General features: G+C 51.6%; 2 protein-coding genes across 15 annotated transcripts in view; both read left to right on the top strand.

Annotated features, from left to right (window-relative positions):
- The first annotated feature begins 446 nt into the window (after positions 1 to 446).
- On the top strand, positions 447 to 21,525 carry AKAP8 (A-kinase anchoring protein 8). Of its 7 annotated transcripts, none has more exons than XR_012626879.1 (15): positions 447 to 545; positions 6,371 to 6,409; positions 7,087 to 7,119; positions 8,695 to 8,983; positions 9,894 to 10,500; positions 10,879 to 11,023; positions 11,405 to 11,454; positions 12,058 to 12,091; positions 13,489 to 13,585; positions 14,255 to 14,396; positions 15,128 to 15,221; positions 16,147 to 16,277; positions 17,051 to 17,146; positions 18,724 to 18,921; positions 20,572 to 20,841. XR_012626879.1 is itself a non-coding variant. In XM_074854841.1 (15 exons), exons 1-14 carry the CDS (start codon positions 527 to 529, stop codon positions 21,109 to 21,111), a joined length of 2,313 nt encoding a protein of 770 aa, XP_074710942.1. In that variant the 5' UTR covers positions 447 to 526; the 3' UTR covers positions 21,112 to 21,131; positions 21,339 to 21,525. The 7 variants fall into 7 exon arrangements, 5 of the variants coding, with proteins under 5 accessions (XP_074710942.1, XP_074710941.1, XP_074710944.1 ...); XR_012626878.1 differs by having other exon boundaries at positions 18,724 to 19,868; positions 20,572 to 20,710; XM_074854841.1 differs by lacking the exon at positions 18,724 to 18,921 and adding an exon at positions 21,339 to 21,525 and having other exon boundaries at positions 11,408 to 11,454; positions 20,572 to 21,131.
- Positions 21,526 to 22,488: 963 nt separating this feature from the next.
- BRD4 (bromodomain containing 4) overlaps positions 22,489 to 25,064 on the top strand; it is an 81,632-nt gene continuing 79,056 nt past the window's right edge. For 6 of the 8 annotated variants that reach the window (XR_012626865.1, XM_074854593.1, XM_074854592.1 and 3 more), the window contains exon 1: positions 22,489 to 22,625. The gene's annotated coding sequence lies outside the window, so the exon portion shown is untranslated. Of the gene's footprint in view, positions 22,626 to 23,346; positions 23,439 to 25,064 lie in introns of those variants that run through there. The other 2 variants (XM_074854591.1, XM_074854588.1) reach the window with 2 other exon arrangements.

The raw sequence follows: 25,064 nt of genomic DNA, 5'->3' as shown, positions 1-25,064 counted from the left end.
AGGGGGTGGGGGGCGCCATTCCGGTGAGGGGCTGGGGAAGGGCCCGGCATCACGGGCCCCTCAGGGCTCCTGGGGAAGGTCGAGGGTCAGTTTGGGAGCCGAGGGGTCAAGGGGCCGGTGAGGGCCCCCAGTGGGCCCGCGGGCTCCATGGCGACCCCCGCCGCCCCCATAATGCACCGTGAGGGAGCGAGCCCCGCGCCGCCGCCCAATCAGGAGAGGGAATGGCTGTGATTGACAGGAAGGGGCCCCGGCGCCGGCCCACGGAGGAAGCGCCTCCGCCAATCGAATCGCGGAATGAATGCCGGCAGGGGAGCGCCGGCCAATGGGACAGGCGAGAGGGTCGCGCCTCTCGGCGAGCTCGTCCAATGACGGGCGCGGGGGCGGGCTTCTGGAGCGCGGCCAATGGAGAGCTTCGTGGGCGGGTTAGAGCGGCGGCGGGGCCCAATGGGCGGCGGGCGCGGCGCGCCTGCGCAGCGGGCGCTCGGGCGGGCAGTGCGGCGCCGCTGGCCGGAGGCGGAGGGGAGCGATGGAGCAGGGATACGGCGGTAGGTGCGGGGCGGCCCTGCGGGGGCCGGCGGTTCCCCTCCCCCGGGGCGGCGGCTCGGTCTTCCCGCCGCCTTCAGCGGCGGCGGCGGTGTCTCCCCGTAGCGGCGGCGGCTGTGGCGGAGCGGGGGGGGGTCAGCCCCTGCGGGAGGTGTTGTGCCCGCCTCCCGTGAGGGGGCGCCGCCGCTGATTGGCTGAGCGCCGCGTCGCTCTACGCGAGGGCGCCGCCGATTGGTGAGTGGCTGCTATTGAAGGGGGGGGGCCTGTTCCATCCTCACCCCCCCACTGGAGCTGGGGGGGGGCGGAAATGGAGCCGGTCCCATTTCTGAAGACGACACAAAATGGCGGCCGCGCGGCCACGCCCCCCGCCGCGTGCGCGCCGGTTCTTCCCCTCCCTCCTCCCGTTGCGACCCCTTCCCCCCATCCCCGGGGGGTCCCGTCCCCTCGCCGGGGCTTAGCGGGGGTCCGCGGTGGGCTCAGCTGGAGCATCTCCTTATGCCTACGCAGGGGATTGCCTGAGCCCACCCCACCCCGGGCTGGGCTGCAAATCCCCCCCCCGTTACCCCCGGGAAAAGCAGCTACGACTCGCTCAGGAGCAGGGGCCTGTCCCGGGCACCTGTCACAACGCTAAACGCCGCCATTACGAGCTGCGGCAGCTCGTCCCCCTCAGATACCCCCTCAGTGCCCGCCTCGAGCCGTCCAGGTGCATCTTTGCCCCCTGAAGTATTTTCCTCCTCCCCGGTATAACGGCGACCAGAAAGAAGGCGTCAAACGAAGCGTAAAGAAGCAGGTGAGAGCCCTCTGAAACGCCGTCGAGCGTCGAAACAGAGGGGAAAGGCTGTTGACATCGTTAAGCTTTGTTGGCTGGTGTGGGGAAGCGGTTTGTGAGGGGAAAAACCCGTCCTCCTTCATCAAAGCACTAAACGGCGTTGAGTTCGTTAGCGTCGGCGCGCGCTCCCAGCTTCTACTGTTTTTTTTAACATCTCTTTAAACTCTGAAACGAGGCTCACGGAAGTGGAAATTGAAAGCAAGTCACCCAAATCGAAGTTTAACAGGTGAATATCGGTTGTTTAAAGCCCCTCGTTGAAGTTTATTCGGATTTGAGATGGCGGCGCGTGGGTAAATGCTCCTGGATCTGAACCTGAAGCAGCCTGACAGCCCGGATCCTCTCCCCCTGCGCCCGTTTGGAGCTCTCCGTCCTCTTCCCACCTTGAATTCATGGTTTTTTTCCACTTATGTTCAGGGACGCGAAGGTTCCACAAGGGCGATTTTTACCTCGCTGTTGAAAACACTTCCTTGGGTTTTATAACGTCGTTATGACTGCAGCAGGATTTTATAAATAATACAGCAGCAATGCTGTTTCTGTTTGTGTTTTATCAAGTTCCTAGTGTCCTGCACGTAGCTTTTTCTGCAGAGATCATTCATAATTCATCCGGACGCTGTGTTGGTACAGACCTGTTGACAAGTTGCTCTTTCCAGATTCCTTCTGTCTCCGCTTTCACCTTGGTGAAGATCTGATGCCCAGCATCTATTTCATCACGCTTTTAAACGCTTTTTAAGTGTTTTACCTGTTCTTCAGGCATAAAAATGAGGTGGGAAGCTGCGACAGCACTAAAAACACCTTAAATGTGTGTCAAATCATCCTGCACGAGTGCTGGTTTCTCTCTACCGACAGCTCTTTGAGTCCAGATGAACAAGTCGGAAGAGTTTAGGCAGCTAAAAGTTATTCCCCAGAAAGATTTCGTTGGCTTCGTGACGTTAACGAGCCACTGAAAGCTGGGATCTTCCCTTCACCTTGCAGAACTATTGATAGATTAAAACCTCCGAGTGTGTTGCAGCTTTAGAGGAGTTTTGTTGTGGGTTTTTACTGTTAGCTGGTATAAAAATGAGTGAGTTCTCACAGTTCTTGCGTATTTGGGGTTTTATAAATAAACCTCAGGTGTAGTCAGCTCAGCTTATAACCAGCCCTTTCATTTTTGAATTCTCTGTGTGTTGAGAATCGTACGGTTCCACGCGAGCAGGTTTTTGAGGAGAGCAGCTTTATGGTCGAGCCTTGTGTAGGAGCGTGTGATACGTAGATTTCATTTAAATACTTCATGATTCCAGCAGAAGACAAACTTTTATTCTCCCTGGGTAAAGTCCTTTGAAATCAGCAGAACCTCAGACTCTGCTTTCAGAAGGAATTACCTCCTGGGTCCCGTCTTTTTTTGTGTGGGTGTTAAAACTTAATTTCTCAGCGCTTCACATAGGCTGAACGATGTAAATCTCTCGACGTTGCTCCGTCACCTCCGGATTCGCGCTCCGCTTGTACACGTGTGCGGAGAAAAACGATTCCCAAGGTTTTCCCCCAGCTCAGGGAGTGCTGTCTTGGGAATCAGCTGGAACCAGCACAGATGATGCGCTCAGCTCAGTAAAATTCTCTGCTTGGTCCCTTCTGAGTTGTTTTTTTTTTCCTGCTGTGCACTTTATTTCGTGTTTATTTTCCCCAGAGAAAGCAATGATGATTTATTCTGCTGAGTTTTTTCCCTCCTGGGGATGTTTACGGATGTGCTGCGCTGCTGCAAAACTGATGGATACCACCTCTGCTCGTTGCTACTGAGTTTTTAATGCGCGAGTGCCTCATCTAGTGGGTTTTTTCACATAATATTTAGTTTCAAAATTAGACGTTGAACTCTTAATTACCACGTTCTTAAGTCGTACCGAAAGCTTGAGGTCTGTGCGTTGAAAGCTTGAGGTCTTTGCTTAACTGGGATTTCTTCATTCCTTGAAAGAATGAGATAATGGTGATAATACCCATGTGAACGTAGCGTGCCCTACGCCTCAGCAAGCCGGGCGCCAACGTATACACATGTAACGTAAAAGCAGGGAGATTTATCCTATAGAATCTGGAGGTACAAAAAGGGTGGGACTCTCTTTGGCTGAGAAATGCCGGATTTTGTGCCGAGCAGCCTCTGTTTTCCTCGAGGTTTTGTGCCGGGCTGTTTTTGCCTCCTGAATTAACAAACCTGAGGTTTTATCAAAGTCAGCTTAAAAATGGAAGGAGAGGAGCTCGCTTTTGAGCCGACGTCTGCGTGCGGTCGAAAGCGCGAAGGCTGCTGCTATTTTTGGCGCCGCTGGGTGAGAAACCGAGCGACCTGCCCGGAGAAAAGCGTCCCTGCGCCGGCTTCGCTTTCTCTTCCCGCTTTTCTCCGGCTACGAGCCGTCGCGCGGGGATGACGCCTGTGACAGCCGGGAGCTCGGTGTCACTTGTCACTCGAAACGATTGCGTGCGCTCAGCAGTTTGCAAACAGTGAGTTAACGTGGAGAGAGCGTTAAACTGAGCTGTGGGTTTAAAGTCAGGCTTTGGGGAGGCTGCAGTCGATGGATCAGAGGTTTGTCCTTAATTTTTGGGCTCTGTCTTGCCCTGTTCCTCTCACCGGCAGCTGGAGAGCTGCATCCTGCTGTAAAACGAAGCTGAACGGCGAGTGACTCGATCTAAAAACACCAACTGTGGGAAAAGAAATTATTCAAAAAGAAATAAGGCTCCGATTTGCAAAGGCGTTTCCGTGTTGCAGTTCCTGTTTTGCTGGTGCTGCGGTTTCTATAGGAGTTCAAAAATACGCCGGTGACTGTTTCGCCCGCGATTTCTTTAGGTTCTGTGTGTTTAAGGTGATTGACCACAAAAAAAATAAAGTTGTTAAGAGGAAGAGGTGTCCTGTACATCCTTGGTGGGTGTTGGACAGGTTTGTGCAGGGAGCTGGGGGCTGCAGGAGAATATTTTTGTAAAATCAGCGGCTGTCTTGAAAAGTAAATGGTTTGCAAAATTGGGGGTTGTTGCCAAAAGAGAAAAGGTTTTGGAAAATTGGGAGCTGCCTCCAAAAAATAAAAGCTTTGCAAAATTGGGGGTCCCTTCCAGAAAATATAAAAGCTTGGTGAAATTGGGGGCTGCCTTCAAAAATAGAACAGTTTAGCAAAGTGAGGCGCCACCTAAAATACAAAAAGCCTGGCAAAATCGGGGGCCGCCTCCAAAAAATGTGAAAGTTTTTGCAAAATCGGGGGTTGCCGCTGAAAGGAGAAAAGGTTTGCAAAGTCTGGAGCCACCACCAAAAGTAGAAAAGATTTGCAAAATTCGGGGCCGCCTCCAAAAATAGAAAAGCTTTGCGAATGGGGTCTGCCTGCAAAACCAGAAAAGTTTGGCAAAATAGGGGGCCCCCTCTAAAAATGTATAAAAGCTTGGCAAAATCGGGGGCCGCTGCTAAAAATATAAAAGCTTCGCAAAATTGGGGGCTGTCTCAAGAAAATACAGAAGTTTTGCAAAATCGAGGGCTGCCTCCAAAAATAGAAAAGTTTGGCAAAAGCCTGAGCCGCCTCAAAAAAATATAGAAGTTTTTCAAAATTGGGGGCCCCCTTCAAAAATATAAAAGCTTTGCAAAATCAGGGGCTGCCGCTAAAAAAAGAAAAACTTTGCAAAATTGGGGCCCGCCGCCAAAAATAGAGAAGTTTGGCAAAATCAGGAGCTGTGTCCAAAAAGGAAAAGTTTTTGCCACATCAGGGGCTGTCGCTAAAAAAATAAATGTTTTGCAAAATGGGGGGCTGATTCCAACAATATAAAAACTTCTGCGAAATTGGTGTCAAGGTGCAGAAGAATGAAATAAACCTCAAAGGAAGGGAGGAAGGAAGCATGTTTTGGGGGATTTTTTGGCTTGTGCAGGACGTTTCTCAGCTGGGGAACTGTTGGGGGGAGATGAAGCTGCTGAAGGGAAGGAAAACTGCAGATTTTTTTGAGGGGGGGAGGCGAGGCCAGAACACAAGTGGGGAGAAGTTTGGGGTAATATAGTGCTTACTGAAATAATTTGGATCCATAGGAAGCCAGGTGTTGGTAGTTCTGCTTGTGGACCAACTTATATTTCTGATCAGAATAATAAATATGGATAAAAAAAGTAATTTTCCTGCAAGAAGTGGCAGCCAAGACTCTGGGAAATGCTGTCGGCAAAACACCCAGCGCATCGCTTGTGATTTCAAGATTTAATTTAGATGATCTCGAGGTTTCGTTGCAGCACGGAGCTCATCTATCCGATGCCCTTTGAGGAGATGAAGGCGTTTGCCGAGCTCGCTGCGGGTCTGTCAGGGATCGTTGCGGCACTGGGGATGCTGATTCCACCCTGGAAACTTCGGGAAAAGGTTTAAAATAGAGAAATTATTTATTTTGGCGAGGGAAAGCGAAGTGCTGCCGTGAAATAAAAGAGCTGGTGAAGTCGCGGTGGGGGATCCTGCACGTCGTGACCCTTTGCTGCTGCTGCTTTTGGAGAGACCGGTCCAAAGCCACCTCGTTAGCGCAAATCTTGCAATTAGTGCTGAAAAGTGGAGGGAGCTCAATTTATTTTATTGGCTCGCGTAACAGCGGCGCTCACCTTGGCTGCCGTACGAGGAGATTCGATATTCCCCAGGAAAAAAGCCGCTTCTGCTGGCGTAGCACGATTGAAACGTCCGCTCTCGCTGCCGGTTCAGTGTTTTGGATGATTTATCCTTCAAATTTTCTCCTGTATAAATGTAACTTCACACCGTTGTTACATCAAGCACCTTTTAAAACTGATTTCTCTTTCAAAACTCGCTGTATTTTTTTTTTTTTTAAATTCTCAGTGTTACGGAACATCTTGTTGACCTTCAGATTGCTGAAACAATCTGAAATAAAGCATCGGGCGAGCTTCAGGCATGTTTCCCAAACAATAAAAAGCAAAAGTGCAGCTGTAATTAAAGACTTTATTGTTTTTAGGGTTAATTAAGGGAAGAAACAAACCCTGTGATCACAGCAGCGATTCTTTTAATAGCTCCGTTCTTGTTCTTGCAGGTTACGGCACCTGGAACACTGGGGCCACCAACACTCAAGGTGAGTTTTGTGTCTGTAAAAATAGGTTTGGGGAATTGCAATTTTACAATATAACGTATTTTTATTTCTTTCTAGCCGGAGTAGTGTAATACAGAAACAGTTTTTCTCAGCCTTTCTTCTCCTCTACCTGTTTTAGTGACTTTCTACTTGGCTTTTCTGTAAAAGCTTCCCCTGTGGGATCGTGACACGCTCCCATTCCCAGTGTCCTGTACTGGAGGAACTGGTCACGGCCTTGGCTGTGATTAATAATGTGCTTTGCTTTATCACCGGGGGTTTAGTACCGCCACAAAACGAAGCGTGTCCTGGGGTATTTGGAGTTTGGGCGCTCTCCTTTGAACTCCTTTGCAGCCTAAACAGGAGCGAGATGCTCCTAGAAGTGATAGTTATACCAAATATATTTGCTTTTGCCTTGGTTTTGCTGCTGTTTGAGGGTTTTTATTGAATCGTTTGACTGTTTTCAAGTGCAGATATTTGAAAGTGTTTCAAAACACATAGAAAAAATTATATATTGCCTATTTCATCTTCAGAATTAGCTCTTGGAAGTGTTTCTTTCTTTCCTACTCTGAGCAAAGGGATCCATTATTTTTCCCAGCAATTAAAACTGAATTAGATATATTTAGTCTCTGAACTTTTGTTACTTTTAGAGCTGAAACTCTTTTTCTTTTTGTCCCGTTCAGGTACATACGCGACGAACGCAACGAGTTGGCAAGGTACGTGCTAAAAAAACCCCTCGTTTGTCTCCTGCTCAGTCCCTCGAGCTGGCCGTGGCGAGCGGAGCTGGTTTCCTGCGCCGTCTCCGCTTGGGAGTCGGTGTGAAGTACGCGACGCTGTGCTTTTAAACCTCTAATTCCTGTATTTATTTTTACCTCGCTCCATGATTGCAGCTTTTTCTCTTGCCAGGGGAGCAGCTCTGTCCTCGTGACCGGCACCATCTGTCCCTTAAAGCAGAAAAATTGGCTTGTGCACGAGAAAAGTTCATTTCTTTTACGTCTCCGTTTCTCGTTTGATCTGGGACAGGCAGATGTGGGCATTAATAAATGGATTTTACTGAGATTATATCGTTTTCCCCTCACACCCAACGTTTGCCCTTGTAATTCCGTCAGCTTGATGATACACAAATGCAGTTCTCTGTGCGAGCTGGCACTTCCTCAATAAAACATGATTTGTTTTCACTAATAAAACTAAAGCAATTAGTTACTGGCTTTGATTTGGATCCTGGGGCTGTTTTAAGCTCGTCTTAACGCATCCCCAAGCGAAAGCCTGAGATTTTTTTAGAAAATATTATTTCTTTGGTCCTCACAGTATAAAATGGAACGTGGCCCGTCAGGCTGTGGGTTCAAACCTCCCAGCTCAAGTCATAGGTGAAAATGAGGGTTTTTTTCTTGTTTTTCTTTTTTTGTAAAGTCCAGGCATCCCTGTCAAGGACTTGCTGATTTGTGCTGATGCAGAGCAGAAAGGCTGTTCCTGTTCCGGAGACTTTATAATCTAAATAAAAACACAAGTTGCGGGCAGATGGGGGAATACAGAGACACAACAAGGCCGCGTTGGTCAGCACAACCGGCAGCGGCATCGTCGCGCCGGCGGCCTTAACGATCTCAATTTTGTCGCGGAAAAGGAGAATTCTGAGGGATTATTCCGGCGGTCGCTTTAGAGAGCCCTCGAACTGATACAGCGAAGGTTTAGCGGGTCGAAGCGGCCAGAGGGAGCTTGTTGTGGAGCTCGTGGCACGTGTCGCTGCCGGAACGACGCCGGATTCAGGCCGGGGCCGTGGAGCCGCGACGAGGATTCCCGGGAGCTCGGGATCGCACGAAGCATCCGGCAGCTTCCCGAGCACGTTGGTTTTTCCACCACGCCCTGGTGTCTTGCCACAAGGTTCTCTTTGAGTACAACTTGCTGCTTTGATTTTCTGATTAACTTATTTAGGCCTGGTCCTTTTTTGACGGATACGTGGCCACGTGCCCGGCAGTGCCTCCGCTGTGGGTTTTCTTGTGTCATTTTGCGGGACCGTGCGGCGTAGACGGCTCAGGGTCTTGTTCAAAAATTGCAAATGCAATTCTGTTTCTGCAGTTAAAATTGCTCAGAGGAGGAAGACCTTTACACTTTTAGGGTTGGGCAACAAGAATCTTTGATATTTCTTACTTTAAGGAATAAGATTTCTTTTAAAGGAGGTAAAACCCAGGTGCAGCCTTGCCTGCTAGGATCCATTCACGTCTAAACTCTTCCTCCAGGTACTGCTGTCTTTATAATATTGTATAAATATCAATTTTATTTTCCTTTCCTGCCAGGCTATGAAGGCTACGACTATTACAACACCCAAACCACCGCCGCTAACACAGCGGCCACGTACAACTACGCCGCAGCCGCTGCCACCTCCAGCAGCTGGGAAACACCCAAAACTTCGGATATGAGCATGAACGCCGACGTCAACGCCGCCATGCCCGTCGCCTCGTACGGCGCCGAGACTTCGGCCAACGAGAACTCGGATTCCATCATCGCCAAAATCAACCAGCGCTTGGATATGCTGTCGAAGGAGGGCAGCGGCGGGACAGGGGAGGGGATGGAGGACCAGGAGAGGTGACTGTTCTGCTTCTTATCTATTTTTAATAGTAAAAAAGAATGGCTTTTAATCACTAAAACTTGAGATTAAGCTGTGCTGATTGTATAGGCGTGATCCAGCCTTTGTTCCCGGGGAAACGAGTTTAACTGCTGCTTTTTTACCTGCCCCGATACGCGTGTGTGCACGTACACGTACATAATTTTGATCCATAAATATCAACCGTATCAAACTTGATCAGCCATTAAAAGTGACTTCCATTGTCCATTCAATTCCTAGACTTTGCAGAAGGTTTATTATTTATAGTTTTTAGGGGGTTTTTTAAAGTATTTTTTCCCTCTGCGTCTGTTTTTCCTCATGGCTGCCCAGTATTTATTTGGCTTTTTCTCCCACTGGGTTAAATTACACCAGTCTGGAGAGTTGTTTCATATCGGTGCATGTTTTGCTGCTGAAATAATAATACAGACCCTGGTGAGAGTTACTGAATAAATAAAATTTTGCCTTTTTGCTCGCTGCTGCGGTCAGACAAGACGCTGAGGGGTTTATCTGCATTAATTCACACCCGGAGGCACAGCTGAGAGACGATGAGAAGCAGCTTTTACCTGGGGAAGCTTTTGGGATCTGCTTTTCCGCTGGCAAAACATAATCCAGAGTGGTTTAGTGCTAGAAAGTTAGTCAGGTGATGACATCTCCAAAGGATTTCTGTTCCATACTCATTGCAGAAAAACCACAATTCTTTGATTATTTTCCCTGAGGATAAGGAAAAGGGGATGTGGGCTGCAGAAAGTGATGAGTGTGCGGGGCTTAAAAATATTTTTATTCCGTTTTTCTGGCCAAACCTACTTGGATTGTGATAAAAATGGATGCAAACGCCTGCATGGTGTGTGGAAACGCTCTTCCGGCTGCTGACCGTTGTCTCCCCCTGCGCAGCTCTTTCAGATTTGAGTCTTTTGAATCGTACGACTCGAGGTCTTCGATGAACGACCGCGACATGTACCGATCCGGCTACGATTACGGAGAAGTCGGAACCGATCGGAACGATTCCTTCGGCAGCCAGTTCGACAGCCGCCGGGATCAAGCTCGGAACCGCGGAAACAACTACGGCCTCATCCGAGGACGGGGCCAAAACCGCGTTCAAAACCGCGGGCGTCTAAACGCTTTCAACCGCAGCGACCACTTCATGCCTTCCTCCAGCTCCGAGCGCCTCTCGGCTCGTTGGAATGAGTTGAACTACATGGGCGGGCGTGGGATGGGGGGGGCCGGATCCAACAGGCTCCCTTCCCTCTTTTCCCAAGCCCTCGTTCCCGACTACGGCGACTACGGCGATTACGGTGACTACGGCGACTACGGCGACTATGGGGATTACGGCGATTACGGCGACTACGGAGATTATGGTGACTACGGCGACTATGACTATGGCATGATGGGGATGTCGGGCATGGGAATGGGACGGTATGGGAATGTGCCGTATGGAATGGGGAGGCAACGAAACAGAGACAGGATGGGTACGGTGCCCTGGCACATGAACGCGCTCATGGTAAGTCGTTGCCGTCGGGTTTGGTTTTGGTTTTTTTTTTAATTCTCAAGATTGCTGGTTTTGTTTGCCTCGGTTAGAGCTTTTCGGAGAAGGACGCATCTTAATTCACGTTGCTTCCACCACAGAATAATTTAAATTTTCCTGGGTAGAGCAGAACATACCCATTTGCACGTAAAATAGAGCCTCTGAATGCTTACCCCCTCCCAAATCCGCTCTCTAGAGGCACGCTCCCAGCTATAAAATCCATTTATAGCCCAAAATAAACCTTGCAGGGTCACAAGAATCTAAACTTTTTTGGATGTGGAATACTTTGATTTTTAAGCTTTTTTTTTTTAGTGCCCCGAGTTGATCGATACAACTGATTCCTTCCCACTTCAGCCCAAGAGAAGAGGTTTCCGAAACCGTTCAGGGGGGCGATCGGACGGCGAGGGAGGAGGCCGCAAGCGAAAACAGTCGCAAAGCGGAGACGAGCCGGACAGCAAACAGGCCAAGACCGACAGCGAGGGAGACGACACCGAGAACGGTACGAGCTGTGGCCGTTTCCCCCCTTTTCAAAATGTTTTATCTTTCAGTTGTTACATCTCAAAACTGTTGTAGTTTATTTTTTTTAGTCGTTAGTGTTGTTACAATACTCCTGCAAGCGCCCAGGCTTTATGAACTCTGTATTTTGTGGCCTGGGACGAAATTTAATGCCCGAGGTGAATATTGGGACAGTAAGGATCAGGTTTGTAGCAGAGACTGACGAGCAAGGAGAAACCAGTGGCCTGTTTGCCATCTTCACTGGAGTTTTGAGCCATTACTGCAGTATTTAGCTATTTTTTTAGGGGTCCCTTGGAGTGTGAAGTGGGAGAAAAGACCCGACCCCCCCCAACACCAGCTAAATGATTTTTTTTCTTTTGTGCAGCAGATGAGGGCGAAGGAGAGGAAAAATCAGGAGATGAAGCTGACAAAGGTGTAAGTAACCTTTTTTTTTTAATCAGCCTTTGTGGCAAACGTGGGACTATTTAAGCAGTTTCCCCTCCTCTTTTGACTGCGCTGAGAGTCAGAATATTTAAAATCACCCAGAAACAACGTTTTGAGCCCATATATTGTGCAAGTACTCGCTCCTTATAATTTCCCCATGCACCTCAGCGGGGGTTACTGACAGATCCGCTTGCGCCGAGGGGCCTGAAGAGCACTTGTAGAGGAAAGGTTAGGATCCTGCGCCCGTCCTTCTGCTTCTGGCGAGGCTCGTTAGGGCTGAATTCCAATTAGTGGTTGGTTTCTCGCCTCGTCGGTTCGTTTGGGGGTCATTGTTGTTTGTTTTACTCGTGACTGTGTGTAACCTTCGGTACGGTGTCCCTCGGAGCGGCGACTCGGCTGCCAAGTATTTAAATTTTGATAGCGAGAAGCGATACTTAGCGGTGACATATAACCTGATAGATGGAAACCAGCTATTTTGTAAATACTTATAAAAACAGAGATTTAATCCCCGCTCTGCGGTCTGGCTGGGTGAACTGTGAAACCTCCAAATCGCAGTAAACACCACCAGCATCTTTTTGTGTTTCTCTTTTCCAGGAGAACGGAAATCGGGGCGATTTGACGGAGGAAGGTAGGGTGTAACCCCCCCTCACACTGTCCTCCTGGATTAATCCTGCTCCCAATCCATCGGTTTCACCTCGAGCGCTATCAAAACCTTGAGTTTTTGGTCAAAAGCTGACGCAGCTTCTCTGCGACCCATTAACCAGCGCAGGGCTCCGGCGCTGCCTGTCGTGGCACGGGAGTGCCGCGCTGGTTAGCAGGGCAGTGCCAAAACGGGTTCGTTTCTTCTGGGCTTCTCGGCGCGGGCGGTTGCCATCCGTCCGAATGGATATTGGCCACGATGTTGGTTTATTTTCCTGCCACACTTGGAGGACGGCGGCGAGGACGCGCGTTTCTCGCACCAGGGCAGAGCACAAATATTATAAACTCAATAATTTTCAGTGGAGGCTTTGGTCAGTGGGCTAAACCCCGTTTTATTTTGATTTTTGTCAAATAAATGGGACTATATCAAAGTATATTAGAGCACTAATTTAAAACCTGTGTGGTCTAAAGTAGCTGAAACCTCTTTGGCTGGTTTGGGATTGTAATTTTCGGCAAAGACATGTCGACCCCCTCACACGTTGGGTCTTTTGCATTAGAGTGACTCGGGGAAAACCACGTGTAGGAATTTTTTTGCCGCTTTTAGGTTGTTTTCAAGACTGAAATGTGTAGTTGGATGTTAAAATTCTCATTTAAGCCTCCATCTAATGCCTGGGTCTGGTCTCTGGGCTTCATCACCTTAAAAACATGAGTGAATTATTACCTGAGTGTTTTGAGGCTCATAGACCTCTGACTCAGAGCTTGCTACCCCAAAACTCTGCAGAGATTAGGTCAGCTAATTTAGTTCTTTTTTTTGCTTTCCTAACAATTACCAAGGAATTATCGGGAAGGCGACATGAGGAATAGATCCAAAACCATCCCAAGGAAGCAAAACTACTCGAGCTCTGCTACCTCTGCTGGTTTTTGTTGCTTAACTTTCTTGAGTAGCGTTTTCAGCCTTGTGAAAAAGAGGTGAACGGGGGGAAAAAATGAGAATTTGGGGAGAAAGTAGCAGCTCCTCCCAAGGAAGGGAGATAGAGATGTGTCTTTGCAGCGTTGTAAAAGTCAGGACTCCCCTCTCTTTCCACTAAGGGCATGTCCCGTCGCTGCCTACAAAGACTTTGAGTTGCTGTGGGAGGTTCAGGGAGCTGGAGGAAGGAGGGTTTGGGTTTCACAGTAACTGCTGGAGACCGTGGAAAGAGGCTGCAGCTTCCCTGGGGTCGGAAGCTGGTCCCTGCGGAGACCTTCCAGAGACCAAAAGGAGGTTGGGACTTCCCAAAGCTGCGTGGGAAGAGGAAACCGAGGAATTTGAGTCCCAAAAGACCTCAGCCAGCAGAGTGGGTGATTGCGAGCACAATAATTCTGATTTATTTCCCCCCCGCCCCTTAGCATCTGGAGATGGCTGTGAAGATGACGATGAGGAGGTGAAGAAGAAAAGGGAGAAGCAGCGGAGAAGAGATCGGATGCGTGATCGTGCTATGGACAGGTAAGAAGAGCGAGAAATCAGTCTGTTCCCAGCAATTCCACAAATAACATTTACCAAGGATTTTCCTCTGCACGAACTTGGGGGAAATCTGCTGGGGGATCGTGTTTTGGGGCTCTGCATTCTGATTTCAGCGTTATTTTTTTTTTTTCACTTTTTGTGTGTTTTATGACTGTTTTAAGATAAGGAGAATACCGTGGTGTTTAATACATACATCGGTGTGTAGTTATAAATTCAGAAAGGGTTTTTAAGTGGCTATCTATGCAGCCTTGCTATTAAAATAGTAGAATAAGTGATCTAAAGATGGACTAACGAGTGACGGCGGCACCAGCGTTTCTGTATCGCGGGGCTTTCCCGCACCAGGGAGAGGATCTTCATATCAAAAAGTGCCAATTCACCTCCTGCCCTATGAATTTCTCCAGTTGCTTTTAAACTCGTGCAGGATTTTAGTGTCCAATCCCATAGCGGAAAGTTTTATGGAGAAGTAGATGCTGTTTCATCCGGGCGGGTTCCACAGCAATTCTAAAGGTCCAAGACGCAGTAAAATTGTGTGGGGTGGTGCTTGGGAAAAACAGAGAGAAAAGTAACAGTGGGGTGGTAACAGTCTCGTCTTCTTGATGTCCTCGTTCAGTTGAGCTCGTTCCTCATTTGCGGTGCGATTGCTCTCTTTAGAATCCAGTTTGCCTGTTCTGTCTGCAAGTTCCGCAGTTTTGAGGAAGAGGAAATCCAGAAACACCTCCAGAGCAAGTTTCATAAAGAGACTTTGCGATACATCGGTACCAAACTCCCGGATAAAACGGTCGAGTTTCTGCAGGTAGGTGGGTTGCTTGGTGGTAACTCAACCTTTCCTTGCATCCGTGCTGGGGTTTCCGGGCTGAAATTTGAGATCTCCGGGCTGAAATTTGAGATCTCCGGGCTGAAATTTGAGATCTCCGGGCTGAAATTTGGGATCTCCGGGCTGAATTTTGGGATCTCCAGGATGAATTTTTGGATTTCTGGGCTGAAGTTTGGAATTTCTGGGCTGAATTTGGCATCTCTAAGTTTACCTAGGGAGTAGAAGGGGTTACAAATTCATCTGATCACCCACTGACATCCGTTTGCATGACGCAGCTTCTCACGGATTTTCATATTGGGAGGGCAAGTTAATTGTATGAATTTGAACCAAAAAAGCCAGAAATTAATATTGCAGAGCTAGTCTTCACCAGCTACGCACCTAGAGCTGAGGAAGGCGAGATAAAGATCGGGGTGTTTTATTTTCTGGGTGACCAGTGTTTGCGTTTTGGGGGCATTTTTCAAGGATTTGGGGTCTCCCACACGGTGATGTGGAAGCAGCATCTGTTTGGCTCCGATTTGGTTCTTTCCATCTCTCACTCCAGTAGAAATACCGGGACGGGGAGGGGAAAACCCCCCCGCCTTGCCAAGTTAATCCACCAGCCGTGGTCTGCGCTGTGGGTTTTCTGTGGAGAGCTCATTTCCCTTTTGAGCTCCTCAGTTGTCTCGGCGCGTTGCGGGGAGGACGACGAGTTTTATCCTCTCCCCTTCTAGGAGTACATCGTCAACAGGAATAAGAAAATCGAGAAGCGGCGCCAGGAGCTGACGGAGAAAGAGGGCACAAAACAGAAGCCAGATCCTTTTAAGGGTAAGCGTCTGCTCTGCGTCCCCAGACCAAGCGAGCCTGCAAGAAAACAACTAGATTTTGCTCCCAAAGAGAGAAACCAGCACAAACGTGAAGGATTTGGGTAACTCGGCTTCAGGTTCTGAGAGGTTTTTAGCCAAATTTGTGAAATAATTCGTCTTGGTGGGGAAGGGGGAAAGGCCTGTCCTCGCTGGGGTTACTCAAGCAGCAGATTCAAGGCTCGTGCAATATCAGCAATACTAAAATCAGGTAAACGGAGCTGGGGGGAAAACTCCCAGGAATTGTTGATTTTTGTGGCTGTTTGGTTAATGCAGCTGGATCTTGTGTTTGATTTGAATGTTAAAGCGGCAAAGTCGATCTGTTGTGGCAACAAACGTGATGGGGAGAAAAACCCACTTGGCTCCATCACCGTGCCTGTCCCCGCTAGAGTTCCCAACGCGCAGCGGGAGCGAGGAGTGGAGTTTAGTTAAGCCACACATCGGCTCTAAAATCTTGCAGGCAGAAAACCTGAGCCTAAGTAGAGAGGAGGAACAAATCCAGAGCTGGGGGAAGTGCAAGTTGTCCCTTCCACCTTTATTTAAATAGATTTTTGGAGAGCTGGGCTGGTTTTGGGAGGAAAACAGCCTGGGGTAAGTCGATCACTTTGTACCTCGGGCTGTTATCCCCGTCTCTCTCCCTCCTACGCTCGGGTGCTGCGTCGGTACGATCTGTTTTAGAGCAGAATCACTCTCCTCCCCATCTTAGAGCAACGTATGTGAGATTTTATATTTTTTTTTGTCTCTGAAAGCAGAAACTGGAAGGAATATAGGTGCTGAATTCATGTGTCGGCCGTGACGCGGGGTTGTTAGAGGGGGGTGGAAAGTCAACGTTAATGGGCCGAACGTCTCATTTGTTGGGGCTTTTGGCTGACGTCTCGTCGTCGCTGTAGGCATCGGCCAGGAGCACTTCTTCAAGAAGATCGAGGCGGCTCACTGCATGGCCTGTGACATGTTAATTCCTGCGCAAAACCACCTTCTCCAGAGGCACCTGCGATCCGCCGATCACAACCGAAACCGCAGGGTAAGCGACCCCGCCCGCTGCCCAGGCGAAGGGACGTATCTGGGCGCTCGAGGGTTGTTGGTGCTGTTCAAAAAACCTTCTTGTCCGGTCTCTGATCGCACCACGAGGTGAAGCTGCTAACCTGGGGAGCTCTGAAGGGTCGTGGGAGGCTTGTGGATGGGCTGTGCGGGGTTTGTCCTTCCGCAGGGGAACGTGGGTGGGTGAGAAATGGGGAGATGAATAGAAAAATTGATATTAAAAGGGAAATTGGCCTCTTTTTTGCACTGGGGGTTTAGCAGGGTACGTGGTTCAGGCATACTGCCTAAACGTGCAGATGAAACACTCCTCTTTCTAAATCTGCAGTGCTTGCTAGAAATTAAAATTAAAGATTGCCTTTGAGGGCGCTTGGGGAATTCATAAACGAGACGTTGATCGATGTCTTAAATTGGCCCAGGCTGGAGAGGGGCTTGGGGGGTTGCAGGTGGAGCCGGGGTGAGCCCCGGTCAGCACCGTGCGCCCCTCGGGGTGCTCGTTGTCTCCTCTTTGAGTTTTTGAGATGGATGTTGCTGTCCTGGACTCAAGATATTTGGGGGATATTCCAGCTGCTGGTGCTCAGTCGTGTTTTTCTGCAGGGCTTGTGTTAGCAGGAGAGAGGCGGGTGCTCCCTTCATCCACTTTTTGTGATGTTTTCTGGGATTTGAGCCCTGCAGAGGAGGAGGGAAAACTCCCCAGCCGAGCTCCTCGTTCGCACTCTTCCCCGTTTGAACTGACCCCGACCTTCGGTTCCTTTGCAGATGGCCGCAGAGCAGTTCAAGAAAACCAGCTTACACGTCGCCAAGAGCGTCCTGAATAACAAACACATCGTAAAGATGCTGGAAAAATACCTCAAGGTGAGTGAACGAGAGAGTTGGCAACTCGTGCCGAGTTCCCGGAGCAGCACGGAGCCGCGTCTCACTGGGTGTGCTGCGTGTCGGTGACGGGACGTCCTGCTGCGTAGGTTCCACTCCGCTGCCTTTTTATCTCTAAATCTTGGGTTTGGTTTCTTTTCTCTGTAGGCGGTTTACCACTTCTCGTCTGTTTTGGTTTTTTTTTTTCTTTTTTTTTTCTTTTTTTAATTTATTTGACTCGCAGACCGTACCTACTGTCATTCCCAGGGCGCGTGTAGATCAATTGACGAAACCGTCCAAAACGGAAACGTAATTAAAGAAACCAAAAAATAGCAAAAGGAAATCCAGTTCCCCAAAGCCACCCCTCGAGCTGTGGCCTTGGAGGGGGGACACCAGGTTCCCCCCAGTGCCGGGAAGTCGGCGCATGGGTCGGGAAGCTGACGCTTGTGTCCCGCCGGGATGGAAGCCGACGCGGACCGGCTCCTGGCCCACCCGTTAATCCCGCACCGGGGGGGTGGAATTTTTACCCCGTCTCAAAAAGCCGGGCTTTGCGGCGCTCCCGGCAGCTCAACCGAATGACTGAGCACCCCGAGGTGGGGGGTTACATCCAATTCCCGCGAGTTGAAACACCCTCGTTAGCCCCCACCCCCCCCTTTTTTCCTCCTCTTCCCTTGGGAAGTGGCAGAGAACACCCCAACCGATCGTCAGAGCCGAGATGGAGCACGAGGAGAGGTCAGGGTAGGGTTTAAGCCCAAACCGGCGTTCGGAATTACAGAAAGAAGCCCGGAAGGCCAAGCGCAGTCTTCAGAGCACGGGGGTTCATCCGCTCCATGCGGGAACGCCGCCGGGCGGTTAGGCCCGGCCTAAAGCGCCTCACGGTAGCTGCGGGTCCGGAGGCGGCGTGGGTTTAACGGGCAAGGCCCGCATCTGCGAGAGAGAGGAAAGGTGGCAACCTCCTCCGCCAGGCGAAGATGAAAAGAAGCGCTTTTGGCTACTTGTTTGTTCCCTGGAAATCCGGGAACAGCCCCAGGATCCGGCAGGAGAGGAGCCCTTGTTTGCAAACCCGGCAGACAAGGGCAGGCAGATGCCCACACACACACCCCCTCCTGCGGGGGAGCAGATGTTTCCCCTGTCCCACCGGCGTCCCGGTTTTATTTTTGGTCTAAACCCGGACTGAGCTAGCTCTCATCATGCCCAGTCTCTGCTAAAATCTAGCCAAAAAACCCCCCAAATTAAAATAAAAAACACCTGCGACTCCATCCTCTGGGTCCAGTGAAAAAGAGACTTGGAGCTGGGAGTTTGTCGGCGTCGGATGGCCGTCTCTCCCCTAAACCGGCCTCTCATACACGTTGAACAGGAGGGTGAGATAAAAACCCTGCGGTACCCCACAGGAGAAAAAAATAAATAACATAAAAAAGAGAGAGAGAGAGAGAGAGAGCGCCCTCGGGGCAGACGAGGTGCAAACCTCTGGGAATCTCTCTGAGAAATTTAAACTAAAAAATATTTAAAAAAAAAAAAAAAAAAATAAACCCCCGAAAGACCGGAACCACTCAAGTGCAACTCCCGTCTACCCCTGCCAGGGTCCGCAGGCACGTCCACATCTCCTCATGATCAACGGTATCAAAGGCTGCCGGCAGATCTAAATGAATCGGCACGGGCGCCTGACCTTTGTCCAGCGGCAGGAGGAGATCTCCGGATCCATCCCAGCACGGTCTCCGTATCATTCCCAGGTGCAAAACCAGACTGAAAAGGGGTGGAGGAAAATCTGAGGATTCCAGGTAATGCCAAGAGCCGCCTCGCCATTAAAAAAAAAAAATTACACGTTCTCGGCAAACCTTCCCCCCTGAAAGGAAGGCCGGAGACGCAGGGCGATTAATTAAGCAAGACTTGGCCGCATCAAGAGGTGATTTCTTGACCATCGGCCTAACGATTCCTCCTCGGAGGGATGGCGGGAACCCTCGCCCTTCCCAAGGGAAGCCGTGACAGTCTCCACCACGAGTGGACTTCACCTCCCCCCCGGTAGATTTTACCGGCGATAACGGACGCTGGGGTCCAGATCGCGAGGTAGAACTTGATATTTTTATATCCCCCCCGCCCCTCTCCCCCTGCCCTTCCGTCACCTCCGTAGGTTGGGATCCTCAGCCAGAGAAGATGAACGTTGAGGTTTCTCCTCCACCTGCATGGATCTTCTCGCGTGGAGGCAGCCAACCTGGTCTGAATTTCTGATCGAGGCAGAATTTAACCCCAGGGCGGGGGGGGAAAAAAAAAACAAAAAAAACCCACGGAAGGATCCGGAGAGGTGGTGTTTGGTGTTTTTTTTTTTTCCCCCCCCTCCCGCTTTCTGAAAAATACAACTTCTCCCCCCCGCCGCTGCGGTCGATCAGATTTCGGGCGAGGTTTCTGCCGCCGTCGGCATGCCGCCCTCCTTCCCGGCCCCTTTTCGCCGCGATGTCGTGGTGACCTGTGAGGGGGGGGAAGAAGGAAAAAAAAAAACCAAAACAAACCAACAAAAAAAGGGAATTTTAGAAGCACGGTTTGTCCTCAGATCGCAGCACGGGTGTGTGTGGGGCATCTCCTCTCTGTCAAGGTCAAGGTTATAGGGCAGCAGCACCCCAACTTTGACCCTACAAGCGCTCACCCCGCACCTCCTCGCTCTTGAAACGCAAGCAGAGCCCCCCCCGAACGGCGGGGCGCGGTGCTAGGATCCGCTGTCGGCCTGATAAAGGTAACGAGGTTAAAAACCGAACGTAAACCACCAAAAAAACCCCTAAAAACCACCCTGAAACCCCCAGATCTGGAGGGTCTTGGTGTCCCCAAGAGATTCCAAGGTTACAACCGCATCTGGATTCCTCCATCTCCCGAAAAATAATAAAGCTAAAAAAAATAAAAGTGCGATGAAAACCTGGAAGCGTCGCTGCTCTTCCCAGCGAGGGAAGGGGAATCCGGCCGCTGGCGGCTCCAACCCGGGGACGGAGAGTTGAGAAACTCCTTTTGGATTTTAATCGTCTCGTTTAAACCCAAATTCCTCCCGGGCGAGGAGCGGAGCCGATAAACCCCGGCACAGTTCTTCCTTAGCGTAGGGTCCGTCCCCGGCGCCCGCGATGCCGCGCAGGAGCTTTTTATTTTTGTTGTTGTTGTTTTTACCGATTCCACTCCTTCCAGGCGTGGGATTTTTTTTTTTTTTTTTTTTCCCCGGGGTTCTCTCACTTCGGCATTTTCCACGACGGATTATGGAATCGATTTTTTTTTTTTTCTTTTCACCGTTTTAAGACTCGTCCGTCAGCAAGTTGATTTTTTTTTTTTTTTTCAGTTGCCAAAAAAAAAAATAAAAATAAACCAACCTCTCCCGCGGTTTCACGGCGGATTCCCTTTTCCTCACCGCAGCTCGATGACTCTTCGTCTCTCTCCCGTCTCTTTTTTTTCCGCAGGGAGAAGATCCCTTCACGGATGAAATCGCCGATCAGGACGTCGATGAAGCTTTGGAAGGCGGAGACGGCGCCGGGGAAGGAGCGACCGAAACCGCCGCCGTCGAGGTTGCCCAGGAGGCAGAAGGCGGCGTCGGGGAAGCGACGGAAGCGGCAGAAACTTCCGCAGAATTTTCCAAACCTGAGGAATTCCTTAAAAATCTGGGGGAGCAAGATCAGCCCCCCAAACCGCTGTTGATGCCGCCGTTCCTGCAAGACGACGAGCTGGAAGCGGAGGAGGGGACGTCGGAGGAGACGTCGGAGGTGAGGGCGGAAGCGACGGCCGCGGAAGCGACGGAAGAGCCGCCCGCGGTTCCCCAAAATCCCCAAGAATCAGCGATTTCCCCCCAAAATGAAACTGAGGGTTGGGCAAGCAAAGAGGAGGAGGAAGAGGAGGAAAACGGGAGCGAAGCGGCGGCTGTGGCCGGCTGCAGCGAGGAAGAGGAGGAGGAAGAAGAGGAGGAAGAGGCTCCACCAGCGGCCGCGGAGCCGCAACCGGAATAACTGTGAATATTTGCGTGAAGGTGATGGTATAATCCGTGATTTTTTTTTTTTTTTTTTTGATTTATTATTAGGAATTTTTTGAGCGCAGCGCCCGAACGTGGCCAATTTTGATTTTAATTAAGGGGAGGGAACCCGGCTGCTTCGTTAAGGAGCCGCCCCAGCGTTTGAATTCATCTCATTAAGATAAAAATTTCGCTTCGTTTCTGCAAATTCTTTTTTTGTTTTAGGACGAAGAGCGCAGGAAGCCATTCCTCCCCCGCGAAACCCTCCGGCTGCGGCTCCGCTTGGGGTTTTGGTTTTTTGTTTTTTGTTTTTTTTTTTTTTGGGGGGGGGGGTGGTGGTGTAATTTTAGAAAGAAAAAGGAAAAAAAAAAAAAAGCTGAGGTTTGGAAAAATAATAAAAGCATCAATTCGATCCCGGCGGCTCTTTGGGTTTTTATAACGCCGGTGGGACGGAGCCGGCGTCCTTCCCTCATCCCGTCCTCCCTAATGCCTAAAATACTCATATTAGGGAATTTTTATTTAGCTATTTCCCAAAAAACGGCATTTTTCCACATGGGAAACAATCATTAATTTTCATCTGCCTCTGTTACCGCCTGACAAGGGGGGTCAGTAATTAGTTTTTTTTTTAAGCAGCTTGATTATCTCTCGAAACGGAGCCGTTGTTTGTGTGGGGATTCGCTCCGGGCGAAGAAAATAGTTAAGTTTTCCCCAAAACAACGCTTTTCCGGCAAAATTTGCAGGTTGTGGCCGCATCTTCGGTCTTCAAACCATTTCCTAAAGGATACACCCAAAAAAAAAACCCCAAACCAAACCCCAAAACCCCACAGTTTGGGATTTTGTGAGGTGCTGGATGTGGAATAAATCCTTTGGGTTCTTTTTTTGTTTTTGAAAAATCCCCTTTTAGGGGTTTATAGTCCAAAAAAAATGGGATTTTTATAACGGACCCCCCAGCGCTGCTGCTGAAGCCCCCAAGTGCCCCCCCCGGCTGCAGGGGGCACCTGCCCATTCCTGCACTGAGCTCCGCCCGCTCTCAGCCTCCCTCGGCGCACGGATGGGGGGGTGGTGTGTGCGTGTGTGTGTGTGTGTGTGTGTGTGTGTTCTATGTCGTCACCCCTTCCCCATGCACCCGTGTGACGTCACCGCCGCCCCGCCCCGCGCGCTCCCGCCCCTCCTGCCGTGACGTCACGGCGCGGGGCGCGGAGGGCGCGGCCGGGGCCCGGCGGCAGCGGGTGGGCGGGTCCCGCTGCGCCGTGACGTCAGGCGCAGCGCGGTGAGGTCAGTGCGGCGCCGCTGCCGGACCCGCTGCCCCTCGGTGCCCGTCTCCCCCCTCCCCCCCGCCGCGGCCGCCTTCCCCCCCCCCCCTTCCCCTTCCCTCCTCCTCCTCTTCCTCCTCCTCCTCCTCCTCCCCCCGCCGCTCGGGGACGCCCCCCCCGGCCCTCCGGGCCCCCGCCGGCCCCGGCGGGAGGGCGGCTCGCCCGGCCCGGCCCCCTCCCGCTGTTGCCGCCGCCTGAGGTAAGAGCCGGGGAGCGGCCCCCGCCGCCATGGCGGGGTGTGTGTGTGTGTGTGTGGAGGAAAGGCCGGGAGGAGCGGGGGGGGGGGGGGGGGTCGGGATTCACCAACACCTCGTACGTCGCCCCGCCGGCGTAACCCGCATTGCGTAATGCGGCCGCTGCGTCAGGGAGGCCTACGTAAACTGCGGCGCGGAACCCGCCCGGAGGTTTGAGGCCTGCTGCGCAAACGGCGTAAGGCGGAGGTGCGGGGCCGCCGTTAGCGTAGCGGCGGTCACGCGCCGGCTGCGTAGGACGCTGCGCAAAGGAAGGGGGGGGTGGGGGGGCGGTGTTCTCCGCGCCGTACGCACTTTGCGCAATCGCCGGCCGACTGTTTGGTGGGGGAAGCGCGGCCCCGCGGCCGGTACGGGGCGGGCGGCGGCGGGGGAGGTCGCTCGGTGCGCGGGGCGGTGGGGGGAGGGAGCGGGGAGCGCTCTCCCGCCTGCCTTCGCTGCGTTACGCCGCTTGCGGAAAGCCGGCGCGGAGCTGCGGTGTTTGCGTACGGGGGAAGGTGGGAACGGCGTAACCCGCCCCGCTGCGCCGTTAGCGTAGGTCCGGGGATGGCGGGGGGGCGGGGGTGAGTTGCGCCGTTGTCGTAGGGCCGGTGCGGGGCGGGTTACGCTGTTGGCGGGCCGGTACGCAGAATGCGTGCGGTGGGGCGGGGCGGGGCGGGCGGCGCGGGGGCACTTCCTGCCGCCGCCATTTTGTCAGCGGACGGGAGGAGGAAGCGGCGGCTCCTGCGCGGAGGCAGCGGCCAGGCCCGGCCCCGCGGCCCGCGGTGAGTGACGCCGCCGCCGCCTTCCCCGTCTCCCCCCTCACCCGAGGGACCCTCACCGGGCTGGGTAGGACCGGACCGGGCCCGGGGAGGGGAAGTTGGGGGGGGGCTCCCGCCGCGCCGTTAGGCCTAGGCTGCCCGCCCCCGCCCTGGCCCTGCAGGCAGGCCCGGAGGCCGCTCGCTTGGAGCTGAGGTGGGGAGGGGGGAGCGGGCACGGACGTTGAGGGCGCTGGGAGCCGGGGAGCGGAGGCAGGCTGGGCCGGGAACGGGCTCTGCGTGTGGCCGCCGGCCCGGTGCCCTTGGAGGGGGGGGGGCGGCAGTGCCTTCCCGGGTAGCCCTGAGGTACCGAACCGCCCGGCCGTTGCTCCCCGCAGCTTCCCCGCCAGAACACCCGCTCCACCTCCCGCTCCACGGTCCCTCAGCTGCTCCTTGGGCTACTTTTAAGCTTTCAACAGGACGATTTGCTTGCCTGGTCTTCAGCTTGCACGGCTGGTGGGTTTCTTTACATTTTCAAGCGAAATTTTCCCTTTTTTCCACGTTGTTTCTACTTTTGTAAGAGTTGGTTTGGAAATTATAAAGCGGGAGGGTCCAGCTCTGGGAAAGGGGAAACTTTTGAGCCGCCCTCCTGTGGTTTTGGGCACCGTGTTGGGTGGGAAGGGGGAAACCTCGGTGCTGGTGGAAGCCGGAGCTGGCCGTGGGGCGACTACTCTTTCCCCGGGGTTTTTTTTGGGGGTGAAAGCCCGGAGGAGCACGGTCCCTTCACACCGTCGGGATGTCGGTTCACACGGACACTCGGTCCTTGCTCTGGTTTGATGCATTAATTAGCCGCTGGTGTGAAAGTGAAGACTTTTCCTGCTCGCTTTGAATGTATGTTGCTCATAAGAGATAGAGCTTCACGTGGCTAATTAACAGCAGGGAGTGAAAGTCTGTTCGTTATAAACTCAGGCTGCTCTCACCTTGATGAACAAGCGCATCCTTATATTCCTCCCGCCCCCCCCAAGTGCTTCTGTGGTGTTTTCCTCTGCTGGTTCTTATTTTCACCGTTTCCTTTCAAACTTAAAAAACCCTACAAATAGTTTTTACTCCCGATGACGTTAAAGCTCCCCCGCTCTCTTCAGCAGAAGTTTTCCCAAGAAAACTCTTTAAATCCCCGTTATTCTTTGCATACGTACCGCGTACTCCATCAAACAGTGCACAGCGTGGTTGCTCGTAGGGATGTATGTCATCATCTAAAGAATTAAGATGGTAATTAAGTCAGTAACGAATTTGTGTTGCCCTGTAGCTTTATGGGGCAGCAAAGGGACCCCCCGGCTTGTGTGAGACACCCCGGGGCCGCCGCTTTGCTGAGCTTGGATTACAGGTTTCTGGTTTTCATATCTGCGTCGTCCGTCAAAAGTTTTGGGGTCGTTTGATCTGAAACACTCGTATTTTTACGGAGGTTTGGTGTTACCTGTGGCGCGGCGACTTCAGGTTAAGCTTAAGTGCTCTGTTTAAGCTTGTTGTGGCAAAGTTTAGCTCGATTTAGGCAAGAAAAGGAACCAAACTGCTTTGGGCAACCAAAATATTGAGGATTTCAATGTTGCAAACGCTTAAAAGGCTGCCATAACTTTACTGCGTAAATAATTCCTC

This window comes from Strix uralensis, chromosome 38, assembly GCF_047716275.1.
Source record: "Strix uralensis isolate ZFMK-TIS-50842 chromosome 38, bStrUra1, whole genome shotgun sequence".
Taxonomy (NCBI): domain Eukaryota; kingdom Metazoa; phylum Chordata; class Aves; order Strigiformes; family Strigidae; genus Strix; species Strix uralensis.
The sequence above is the reverse complement of the archived record's forward strand: the minus strand, read 5'-3'. Positions and strand labels throughout refer to the sequence as shown.